Genomic DNA, 12,902 nt, shown 5'->3' with positions numbered 1-12,902 from the left:
TATCATCCAACCCAACTCTCCCTCTGGCATTGGGCTCACATTGAAAAAGACAAATTTGTTATTTTGAAAGAAAATTGATTTGCCATTAAAATATCAGTTGCTGCATTAAGACTGATAATCTTCTTTGAAAATGACAAATGTACCTTCCACTAGTCAAATGCTGGGTTCACATTAAAAGGGATAATTTTTATTTTTATTTTTTATTTTTAGAAAACTAAGGGGGTAAATTTATCATTTTCAAAGATTCAGTTGACACGAAAAAGGGAAAATTTATTGTTCTCAAAAAAAAAGAAAAAAAAAAAAGAGCACCAGCCAAACTCATAGGATCCTCATCAGTCGCACGAGTATAGCAACAGAACAGAGGTGTACCACGTCCCTTTGTACTTAGAAAAGGAAATGCATCTGCAGATTAAAGTCCTTTGCAGTTGTATTTCATGGTAGCAGTACCAATATAATTAAAGAAAAACAACAATCCCAAGTGCAAAGTTGAGCTATTCTAAGCTTTGCTTCTTCCAAATGGACAAGGCACAGCTCAGATATCACAGTTTGGAACAGCAATTCATAAACTATTCCAGCAGCAAAAAGATGTGGCAAGAAAGGGCCTTGCACCACAGATCAAAGGAGACCATAAATGACAAGGGGTAAAAAGGAAAAGAAAAGAAAAAGACCTTTGATACATTATATAGCCCTGCCCTGTTGGCTTTCATCATACAACAAAGTAAACCCTCGTACAAATGCTAACTTACTGACTGAACCTAGAAAACAGGATAGGACACGCTTAAGGTTGAAGAAGAAAACTGGAAGAGAAAATATGGATATCCTTTACTAATCTTGTCGAATAAAATGGTATTACGGCTTAATTTGCATATATGTTGGCCCGGTCTCTTGCAAATCCCTATGCCAGGGTTGCTCTTTTGCCCTTGGCATCTCTTGACTGAAAAGTAGTAGATGTTAAAACAGGCGTCATGATTATAAAAACTTATGCACAAAGAGAGAGAGAGAGAGAGAGAGAGAGAGATACCTGTGCAGCAATAGATCTCTTTGAATCCAAAAATTGTCTGTATATGTCATACAACCTGCGCTTCTCGGATTCTGAGACTGATGGCTTTGCCTTGGAGGCAATGGATTTCAAAAGAGTGTCAGAGATTATTGGCATCTTCTTGCTCCTCTTATCATCTTCATTACCCAAAAGGTCATGAACTGCTTCTAGCTGTGCATCTGAAAGAAGTGCTTGGAGGTCAGCTCCACTGAACCCTTCAGTCATGCGAGCTACAAAGCCCAAGTCCACGTCACCAGCCAACGGTAGCTTTCTTGAAAGCACTCTAAGAATGTCCAACCTCTCATGTTCTGAAGGAAAATCACAGAAAAGAAGGCGATCCAGCCTTCCAGGACGGAGAAGTGCAGCATCAAGCAAATCTGGCCTACTTGTGGCAGCAAAGACAAATACACCAGTCAAGACTTCCACACCATCTAATTCTGTCAGAAATTGATTAACTACTCGATCAGTCACACCTGTATTATCATGCCCTCTCTTTGGGGCAATCGAATCAAATTCATCAAAAAAGAGAAGGCACGGTGCTGCTGCAGCTGCTTTAGAGAATATATCTCGAACAGCTTGCTCAGAAGCCCCAATGTATTTGTTAAGCAACTCAGGCCCTTTAACTGAGATAAACCGTAATGAACAAGCTGCAGCAGCAGCACCAACAATGTGTGTCTTTCCACAACCAGGGGGGCCATATAGGAGAACATTGGTGCGCATCCTTAAAGGAGCTTGAGCAAAGATGTTTGGGAACTCAGAAGGCAACTCAATCATCTCTTTTATGGAATTCCGGATGTCATCAAGGCCACCAATATCCTCCCAACCAGAATGACGACCTTCAGAAGGAGGCTTAGTAAGGTCACGCAAGGCAACTGGAAGGAATTCATGCATGGCATGCAAGAAATCATCCCTAACTAAAGTGGGCTTGACTTGCTCCTTAGAACCCAAATCACTGGACAGGAAGCGACCCACAGCAGTATGTACAGACCTATCAACAAGTATTTCTATATCATATGCATCATATCCATCACATTTGGATGCTATGTCTGAAATGACATCATCATGACATTCCAAGTGGCGCTTCTGGAATTCATGCTTCAACAATGCTGCACGTTCTGCAGCAGCAGGTGCTGGCAACTTAACATGACAGTCAAATCTTCCAGAAGAGCTCAATGTCTGTGGTACATTAGTCAATGATTGAGCAGTAGCTATAAAAGCAATAGGGCCAATTCCACACATCCTTCCCTGCTTTTCCTCATATTCATCCATAATATCAAGAAGAAATTGTGTGAGCCCCACTGAATATAATGATTGTTGCTGCACTTCTGGATTAGGCGAAGATGAAATGAGGCTGTCAAGATCATCAAATATAACAACAGAAGGTGCATGATCCAGAGCTTCAGATATGTAGCCTGAAAGTGCTTGCCGAATATTTGAGTGCTTTTCTGAAGTCAGTCTTGAACAACATACATTGACAACGTGAGCCAGAATTTCTACATTATCTTGAACAGATTTTGCAGCCACTGTGGCTAGTAATGTTTTTCCAGAACCTGGAGGTCCATAAATCAGAACATGCCCGGGCAAAGGAAGTTCATAGTTACTCAACATAAGCACAGAATTTCGAGACAGTAAAGCTGTTAACCTGTTTATTACATCAGATGCAGCTGTACCCATCCAGTTCAGTGAAGATATTGCCAAACCAGAGTTCTTGTCAGAGACTTGCTCATTAACAGCATATATGCATACACCGTCGCTCAAATGCAATTTTGGAAGCAAACTTTCTAAGCTTTTGTCTTCGCCATTTTCCTTGCGGTGATCAAAAGATATTTCATACGCATCCATCTTTTTGGCATGCATAGACTCATCAGTAATGGAAAGGATGAATAGGATGTCAGCAGATCGTTCACCAGCTTTATGTTGTCGTTTAAAAAGACCAACTTTTGGTCCTTGTAACTTTCCAGGCTGGTCAAAAAATTTTCCTTCCACTGTAAAGTGAACTAAAGTTTTACTACCTAGCATCAATGAACTAACTTGAAGACCCGAATTTGAAATAATTGCATCACATTGAGCTTGACACCATGCCTGCAAAAAAGTTAATAAACCCTTCTTAATGCCTGACTCAGTGCCATCTTTTTGGTCCTCGTCCCCAGGAGATTTATTACAAAGAGCAGCAATAATCCTCTCATGGATTGACCAATCAATCATACCCATCTCTGCACCGGAATTTGTCCTGAAAAGCATTTGATTGGCTTTGAAATTTTTCTGACCAACCAAAACATCTGTACCATCGTTTTCAAAAGCTTCATCCTCGTGAAGCTTTTCTAACTGGCAAGGTGAAAGTTTTATGAAAGGAATATCTTGCTTCAGATTACCACTCCATGTCTTCACATATACCCCTGAAAGCGGAAGAGAATCATAATAAGTATTTTGCAGATACATATGTACTAAATAATCACAGGCTACAAAGAACCACATACAGAGTTAAGCAGTGAACTTGGAAGATGTTCCTCTTCCTTTTAAAATCAATGATCATAAATTGCTAGAATGCTGTTAATAAAAGCACATTAACTATTAGATCATAGACAAACAGAAAAAGCCAAATTCCACAGGACTCAGAATTCCTCAGAAACCATCTAGATCAAGGGGAAAAAGGAAACCTTTCATGTAATAAGGTAGCATTTTTCATAATCTTCATCAAGAGAAAGCCAAATAAAGATTAGAGTATCGTTCATAGCTAGTTTATTTACAAAAATTAAAAACTTTTTCCAGAACCAACCAAAGATTGCATTTCTGAGTAATATCATGTGGGCCACCCACACTAAAGTAGAAAGTGAGATGGCCGTGACCATTTAGACTTCCCCTTTTAAGAAGCTTCAAAGGAATCAAACATCACAAGCAGATGATGACCATCAACCAAATCGGCAACCATAAGACCAATCAATAGCTGCTACTAGCCATGTCATGCAAGGATAAAGTAACTTCAAGCAACACATCTTTGACAAGGTTATATAACTCCTATCAAATGTGTCAAGTAACTGAGAATGACGAACATTGGTGTCCTATTTCTGTTTGTTTCACTTAATATGCCGAACTTACATGCCATTGTGCAACCATTATTTATGCCATAGTTTTTTCAGATTCCTCTTAAGTGCTAAACTTTAAATCATCAATTCAGAGCACTTTTGGTCATCATTATATTTTATACCAGCCAATAACCAGCCTTCATATCTTTATTTCAATATTGAATGAGTCAAACATTAAAGTAAAACATAATCTGCATAAAAATACACAAAGTTCTCCCAAAAAAAAAATGGTTCTGGGCGTAATACATTTGATTTTTTTTTTTTTAAGTGGGAGAGCTTGAACCCAAGATCTCCTACTTACAATCCCACCCGACTACTTACATTTGATGTTGATTATAAGTTTGAATGAATTTTGCCTTGAAAGGATCTGAAAAACCGTGCACAAGTGCGTTGGTTAAACAATTACAGTAAGTAAAATTTGCTGTGCCTGTACCCATGCAATAGCCAAGAGAAAATCATCACACAACAGAATATGAGAAGATTAATTGACCTATTTATCATTGCAAACGATAAAAAAGCTAACCAAGAAATATTATCTCTTTCAAAATTAATCAGTCCTGAAAAATAAAGCAGTCTAAAATGACAGAAAGATGGCTGTTCAACATAATAAGAATAAAAAATGTTAACCCATCATTGAAAGAAAAACCTACATGAGTGTAAGCCTGCTCTCAAATAAAAACGAAGAGGCTGAGAAAGCATTACATGTCCTTTGGCCACTGATTCTGATATTAATAGTCGGACAACTGCTTGACTGTGCTCCTGTTTATCTATTGAATTCCCATTGTTGGCTTCTTTTTCCATTCTACTACCTCTCATTCTCAGGTTATCCTTTCCATCGTTACTTTTGTTCTCTTTGGACAGAGGTCTGCGTACCATCAACAAAAGCTGAAGAGAGTTGAACGAATACCTTGAAGCGGTCTCTGGATGAAGGAAGACAGCAGAAGTTAGTGACACCTCCATCTCAACACCATGGACGTTATGTCTGCTAACATATTTCTTATCTAAATCCTGGACCCGCAGAAGAGCCTTTGTTTCAGGATGCCGACTCTCTGAAGTGGGTATAGACGAGTCCTTATGAGAATCAGAATTCCTTTTACGCCTTTTTGGAGCAACAGCAACCTCAGTTTTTGGGACGAGTTGAACTGAAAATAATCTGACAAGTTAGAAATTATATTTACCAAAATCTTCAAAAGCTTCAAGAATGAAAAGAATCCAAAATGTCTCATGATGCAATCAATACGGATCCCATTTATCTGTCCAATAAAACAGAATGACCTCCTAGATAGAACTGATGCAGAAACACTAACATAATGTAATTCAACAACCAACAACAGTACAACTTACATACTCTTTAAAGAAGAACATTTGCTTCTACTTGTCTCACTAATTTACTAGTTTTGATTTAGTTAGCAATGTATCAAGCCTTTCCAGCAACCCTAGACGCAAGTTTCTGGTTGTGAAGGTAAGAACACTTAATAAAACCCGTTAAGCTTATCCTCAATTGCATTTACCATGTAGAAGCAATCATTTCTTGAGTTGACACTTATACATACTAATATTTCCACTGATCAAAAAATCAATCACAAAACTAGAAGTCCTTATATCAAACCACACCTCCATCTCTTTCCTTAAAAAAAAAAGTGGTTTTTGTTGAAAGGTGTGGGCGGTCTGGGATTGGAAACAGCATTGAGGCACTATCTTCCGAATCCGTATAGGCATGGGGAACATTATCACTATTTTCAACAGGTTGAAATCTATAAATTCAGAGGCCAGTAAACAGATCCATATTGATGACAAAATAAACGTCATAATAGAAATTTTCATTCATAACTATGTTACAGAAGAAATAAACAAAGGATTAAGGTAAGATGTTCTGATGTACTTAATGGAAACTTGGCACAGATTTCCATGGAGTTTTACAACCATAAATAACAATGGAAGAGTGATACCAACTACAAATTAATAGCTGACGATGATGAACAGGAAAAGCTATCCAAGTGAAAGATTCTCAGAATCCAGAAAAGTGAAGCAGGATCATGCATTAAAATTCACAAAACTGGAAAAGGTTTCATCTTACCTACCGGATTCTTTGGCAAGGTTGAGACAACAAGAAATGTAACACTAGTTTGCCCATGCAACCACAAAGGAAATCTCATTGCTTCATGCACAATTCCCACCTGCGCATTATATCAGATTGATTAGAAGGATACACTTAACAGAAACTTTCGGTATCTGCATCAGAACAAACTATAAATTCTGGTTATCCAACAAATATAGCTTGAAAAGCAATCCCTTCTCCATCCCTCCACCTAAAATTTTCTCTGTCCCCCTCCCTAAAGGGTTATTCTATCCTAAGCGCTCCTCACAGACGCAAACAAATGAAAGAGCTGAGAAAGTGAAATAGAAAAGGACTTGGTTAAACAGTGATCATCAAATTCCCATAAGTATTCAGCCCCAACAACAAATACTCGAACAATCAGGCTGAAACTTCATATTAGTGTTTTCACAAAACATTAAGAGACTTCACGTCTTCATATAAAGAAACAAAACAAGTATTATTTTACTTCAACTACGACACTAAAAATCAATGCAAAATTTTTGCAATCCACCTGCTTCAAAATTGCTTCCTCAGCATGCTCGGAATTAAGCTCCAGAATCTCCCAATCATCCTCAGTATGTGGCTCTATAGTCACCAGAGTAGCTTTTGGAACATTTGGGGTCACCTTTACTTGAACAACAGTACGGTCTAACAACTCAATACACTCTGCATACAGCTGAGCAATCTAAATCCGAAAAAACACAGAAAAGAAAATCAGAAGAAAATTCAAACTTTAAGGGAAAACCCCAATAAAGATTGGAACTTTACCTCTATGGCTGAAGAAGATGAAGCACACCCAGACCAAGAAACATGCCAGAGTTTATCATGATTGCGGATTGAACGAAGTTCAAGAGGGAGAAGTGGAGGGAGGGAACCGGAGATAGAGGTGGATTGAAGAGTATGGATTAAAGAAAGTGGCAGAGAAGCAAAGCAGCTCTCTATTCCTCCTACCACTCTCACCTCAAATTCCATGGTTTTTCTTCAATTTTCTTTGGGTTTTCTGGGTTTTGTTGGATTCTCTTGTTTGTAGAAATTTTTGTTAATTTAATTGATTCATTGACTTGGGGCGAGTGGAGTATTGGTGACTCTGTTATCTTTATGGAAAGGTATGATGGAGTTGCTTGAAAATTTAAAAATTACAAAAGTTGCCTCAATAACAGGAGGTTTATATCATTTTAGTCCTCTGAATTTCTTCGTGCTCTTTTCTCACTATAGTATCCAAATTCATTTTTATTTTTTACACCTTCCCACCCCTCCCTACAGCCTTCTCCTGCGACACTCCCACCTTACCCTAGGGCGAATCCTAGGATTTAGCAGATCACTTGCTTGACTCGTATCAGAATTTACTCACATTAACTTAAGAGGTAACATTCATATAGACTAAACTACTAATAAACCATTCACACTTGAGTATATACTCCATCAAAAGCAAAAATTGTTCTAAACTACATAATTTAATATGTACACCCCTTAAAAGAAAATCGGCATAAATACAAAATTCACCTAAGCACAATTTTAAGTTTCGAACTTATACTACCAGCTTCTCTTTATATTTGTCTTCCACTCCTGTAAGGAAAACAACTATAAGAGTTGAGCTATTGTCCAGGGAGGTTCTAATTAAACCAAACAATCCAACAGAATCACAGAGTTCACAACCCAACAAATAAACAAGTTACAACAAGTAATGATCAAAACAAGTAACACATTTAATATGAAAGGATACAGTACTGATACGGACTCTAGAGGTGGCTCCTGTCCGTTTTGAGATGTAGCACTTACTCCAATCAGTAATTCAATGTCACATCCCCAAGTAAACAGTATCCAACAATCTCCTTCTTCCAGTGTTTGGTGATCACCTCAGTAGGTAATACTCGAGTATACCAATAAACGGTATCCAAAGACGATTGACCTATTCGACCAAATCCATTACTGGCTTGAATAGGCCGACTGTCAATGGGGTTTGGCCCCAAGTACGGTCATGCACAGGTAACATTGACAGTTAAGCAATTAACAGTTTCAAGAGTCGTTAGGTCGAAATTCTTTTAAGGGGAAGAGAGTGTGAGGGCCCGAAAATTATCTGTGTAATCTATATTTTCATTTAAAATTTGAATGTATTACAATCTGCTTGTTAGTATTTAACTTATAAATTTACCTGTTTCTTGTGATTAAACAACTTGATTGTACCTTAAATTACTGTAAAATTAACCCTTATAAGAATTAACACTAACTAGAATAAGAAATTGATAGGGACATAACATGATAATAAAAAAATGTGGAATAATTATTAGAATAACTCTTGACAATTTATGTATACTTGACAAGTGGATTGATGACTATATGCCAAGTGTCAATACCATGCAAAAGACTTAAACTTCTTTAGTCCAAATTTTCCTTGCCTTGCTTCATTTAGCCGAGAGAGAAAAAAATTAGTGAAAGTTTCCTTTGTCTTGCTCCATTTAGTTGAGAGAAAAGTAGAGAGAGTTGAGAGGAAATCTAGAATCTTGCTTCCTTGTTCCAGCTGAGTGAAACTAGAAAAAGTTGGGAGGAAACTTGGTGTCTTGTATCTTTGCTTCAACCGAGAGAATCAGTGAGTAAAGGAAGATAGGAAGCTGACCATTCTCCAAGTCGGGATTGAGGAAAAAGGAAAAGGAAGGAGAGCTAACTTTCCTATTTGTTTTGTAGGAAAATAAGGTAATGTGACTTAAAAACTTCAAACTTTTTCTTTTCCATATACTTTAGAGAAATTTGGATGCATGCTTGGTTTGAAGTTAGTGTAGACAATGGAATTTTAATTAATTCTTAAAGTTACCATTGGTCTATAAATTATTTTTTGTGGCTTATTTCTATCCAATCGGATATTGCCGTATGTCATGTACATTTGGAAAAATTGGTTATTAAATGGCCAATTATATTTTGCCACGTGTCGAGTTGAGGTATTCAAATCAATTGAAATTACTGGGATGTCTCCGCCAACCAAATCATATCATGTCACATGTCTATTGGATAGATATCTAAATATTTATTTCTTATTAAAGAGATAATATTTAGAGTTGTTTAATTTGTATGTATTTCTTATATACTGCAATAGCTTGTCCAATCAAATGGTGCCACTTCATGAGTCCCTACAAGTTTGACTAATCAAGAAATTATTTATTAGTATTATCTCTTTATTAGTAAATATAAAATTAAGAGATAATATTTAAGTTGGCACAGTCCTAATATGACTGCATGTCTTGTAAGACAAGTAAAGTGGTATACAGATTTTCAACCTCTACCTCATACCACAGCTATAAATAGGGGTCTCTCTACCAAATCAAGGACATCAGGAGGTATCTCATACACTCAAATAGTGAAGCTCCAAATTACGAAAGTCTGGGTCTTCAAGCTCTTCAAGTCTTCCATATATCAAGGTTTGAACCTCCAAATATTTTCAAGTTCTTCAAATCTTCCATTTCAAGATTTGAAGGAATCGGTGATTGATCCAAAAACAAGGTGCGAAGCCTTTGGATTGGCGTTCGAGGAGAAGAATCGAAGAAATCTCTCTATAAGTTCGAGAAAATTTCAAAGATTGAACCCATATATTTTCTTAAATTTATATATTACATATTTGTCGTGTATTTCTTTTTTCTTGTCGTTTTACAGACTTGAAATTTTAATTCCGTACAAAGTTTTGGCACGTCCAGTGGGACCCATCTCTGCCTTCTATCTCTTCTTCTCGAATATTCAACTATATATATCACCAATGGTACTAAAGAACAACAAGTCCATGACTACTCGTTCCAAGGCTACAAATACCAAATCTGTTCAGGAAGTTGCACATGTTGTCACCAGTACTCGTGCTATTGGACCTGTAACAAGGAGTATGACGAGAACTTCCACCCAAAGTAACATGGAAGCTCCATCGATGTCAACTTCCGTCTTTAGTTCAACATCACCAATGAGCTATTCTTTCACGGTGGGGATCAAAGACATTCCTGCCTCGATTGAGAAGGCTCTTGCCATGCTCGAATTTGGATCCGGGTCCAAATTTTCTAAGCATAATGATGATTCATCAAGCACTGGATCGGCCTTTTCACATGAAACTTTTCAATCAAAATTTTCTATGGAAGATTCTGTTGCTTCTTCTGCTGCAATGCTTGCAATGATGACAAACACTTTAAGTCTTGAAGAACAAGTTTCGAATATGTCTAAAATGATAGAAACCATGATGAAACACATTAAGGACCAAGATGCTCTTATCGCTCAACTGCTCACTCAAAAAGATCACGCTCCTGAAGAAAGCCATGTGAACACTAAGGAGTACCATGCGTGTGAAATTTCCTTATCTAAAGGCAAATACAAGGTGAAGGAAGTATATGTGACCGCCGAGAAAACTATCCCCGTAGAATAATTGAAGGAACTTGTTGAAGACGTGATTAAGGACAAAAAGAAGGGTGGCTCAAAGTCAAGCTTTACCTCCTCCAAGCCTTACACTGCTAGAATTGACAACCTATCAATGCCTGCTGGATTTCAACCGCCTAAATTTCAACAGTTCAATGGAAAAGGCAGTCCAAAACAACATGTAGCCCATTTCGTCGAGACCTGCAATAACGCTGGAACCTATGGTGATTTGCTAGTCAAACAATTTGTTCGGTCCCTGAAGGGCAACACATTTGATTGGTACACTGATTTCATACCGGGGTCCATCGACAGTTGGGAACAACTGGAGCAAGAGTTCTTGAATCGCTTTTACAGCACTAGAAGAACCGTTAGTATGCTGGAATTGACTAATATTCGCCAATGGAAGGATGAACCTGTGGTCAACTACATCGATAGGTGGAGGAGTTTGAGTCTTAACTGCAAAGATAGACTGTCTGAACCCTCTGCCATAGAAATGTGCATCCGAGAAATGCATTGGATCTTAAGTTATATTCTACAAGGTATACGTTCAAACACATTTGAAGAATTAGCTACTAGTGTTCATGATATGGAATTAAATATCATGGCCAATGCAACTGATGGGTTTCCTATTCAAGCTCCGCGAGTGCAACCCCATCGTCAAAGCAATGAAAGACAAGAAAATAAAAAAGGGGCCAAGCTTCCTTCAAAACTCAGTAATAAAGAGTCCATGACAATAAACACAGCTCTCATAAAAATTGCTACCAAAGTGAGCCGAAAGGTCACTGCGAAGTTAGATTCCTCCCAAAACAAGCCGATGAGATGACCCACTTTGAAAGAGATGCAAGAAAAAGAATACACATTCCTTGAATTTGATTTACAATGGATGTTTGATGATCTTTTCAAGAAGAAATTCCTTGAACTTCCCGAAATGAAGCGCTCAGAGGAAGCCGGTCAGTTAATGATCCAAATTATTGCTGTTATCATCTCCTGATTGGCCACCCTCTCACAAAATGCTTTATTTTTAAGGACAAAATTATGGAATTAGTCCATCAAGAAAAATCCTCCTCGAGAAGGATAAAGTATCGGCAAATCAAATAATAATAATATTTGGGTCTGTGTGTTGTCTGATAGAAATTCCATCCACATCAAGCAGTGCTCTGTTTGTAAAAAGAGAGTTTGAAAAATCTTCAATTGAAAATGTTATTGATAATGAGGGATGGACTTTAGTCACTTGAAAGGGGACTAGCAAACCAAAGATAAAGAAGTACATCTTTTCGAAAAGCATTCGTTCGACAAAAGTTAAAGTGACAATGAAACAACGAAATGTAACAAAGAAATAAAAAGGAGTGATCCTAACACTAGTCTTTTCAAATCATCCACTGCTTCAAAAGGTTTGACAACCTGTGACACTGAGAGAATTTATGCTCAAGGGGTATTTAAGTGACGATGATGATAATTCTACTTCTTGTCATGTCATCAAGGCTGAAAATCTTCAAGTCGCACAAATTAGCACTGAATTTGAGAAAAAAACTCAAAATCGATGATAAATCATCGATGATGAGTTGTGTTCAAGTGCGTTGTTTCATTGGTGAGTTGTGTTCAAATTAGACTTGAATTGCTCATTGGTGAGTTGTGTTCAAGTGCGTTGTTTCATATTATTGACGTCAAAACTTCTTATAACATGCTCTTGGGAAGACCCTGAATTCATGAGAATGAAATTATACCGTCTACTTTTCATCAATGTTTCAAATATTATAAAGATGGTATAATTAAGAAAGTTACTGCCGATGATAAATCTTTTACTGAGGCCGAAACTCACTTTGCCGACGTCAAATTTTATCTTCAAAAAGAAACAAAAAAAAAAAAGAATCAGTAAGGAAAGAAAGTCAATATTTCAAAATATCCATTTTGCATTATATTTCAAAATCAAAGAGAGAAGAAGGTCAGTCTTCTTTTATCCGAAATAACGCATTAAATGTTCCGCTCACTAAAATAGAGTTTGTTAAAAGTGAGAAAGCAAACTTGCAAGGGTTTGTCCGTCCCAAAGAAGCACCTGCAGTGAAACATTACTCACTATCAACTAATCGAACTCAAGAAGGTTTTGATCAAAACGCATATAGATTTCTTATTAAGACGGGTTATAACCCAAATGAGAAGAATACATTGGGCAAACTTTCTCCTGAAATGACTGGCGAAAAGACTCATGGATTGATACCTAGGCAAAAAATGTTGAAAGAAAGAGGATATAATGTTGAAAGTTTGTCGATGGGTCTTGGTTATCAACCGTCTTTTCCTGTTCGTA

The 12,902-nt window shown here is 37.3% G+C and overlaps 2 protein-coding genes across 2 annotated transcripts; one reads left to right on the top strand and one right to left on the bottom strand.

Annotated features, from left to right (window-relative positions):
• Positions 1–397: 397 nt before the first annotated feature.
• Positions 398–7,232, bottom strand: LOC113749591 (peroxisome biogenesis protein 1). Its single transcript, XM_027293380.1, has 6 exons — positions 6,989–7,232; positions 6,732–6,905; positions 6,200–6,299; positions 4,773–5,264; positions 1,022–3,435; positions 398–934 (listed from the first exon to the last, which is right to left on the bottom strand). The coding sequence occupies exons 1-6, from the start codon at positions 7,190–7,192 to the stop codon at positions 896–898; spliced, it is 3,423 nt and encodes a 1,140-aa protein (XP_027149181.1). The 5' UTR covers positions 7,193–7,232; the 3' UTR covers positions 398–895.
• Positions 7,233–10,715: 3,483 nt separating this feature from the next.
• Positions 10,716–11,423, top strand: LOC113750841. The gene has a single exon (XM_027294781.1). It carries the CDS (start codon positions 10,716–10,718, stop codon positions 11,421–11,423), a length of 708 nt encoding a protein of 235 aa, XP_027150582.1.
• Positions 11,424–12,902: the final 1,479 nt, after the last annotated feature.

Source organism: Coffea eugenioides, chromosome 10 (assembly GCF_003713205.1).
Source record: "Coffea eugenioides isolate CCC68of chromosome 10, Ceug_1.0, whole genome shotgun sequence".
Classification (NCBI taxonomy): Eukaryota; Viridiplantae; Streptophyta; class Magnoliopsida; order Gentianales; family Rubiaceae; genus Coffea; species Coffea eugenioides.
This window is presented reverse-complemented; position numbering and strand designations above follow the sequence as displayed.

Excerpts from the sequence above, each read along its gene's own strand:
- LOC113749591 (XM_027293380.1), bottom strand. The coding sequence starts at position 7,192 with ATGGAATTTGAGGTGAGAGTGGTAGGAGGAATAGAGAGCTGCTTTGCT. Across the intron at positions 5,265-6,199 it reads CTTGCCAAAGAATCCGGTAG|TTCAACTCGTCCCAAAAACT; the intron begins GTAAGATGAAAC and ends GATTATTTTCAG. Across the intron at positions 935-1,021 it reads AGAGATCTATTGCTGCACAG|TCAAGAGATGCCAAGGGCAA; the intron begins GTATCTCTCTCT and ends ACTACTTTTCAG.
- LOC113750841 (XM_027294781.1), top strand. The coding sequence starts at position 10,716 with ATGCCTGCTGGATTTCAACCGCCTAAATTTCAACAGTTCAATGGAAAA.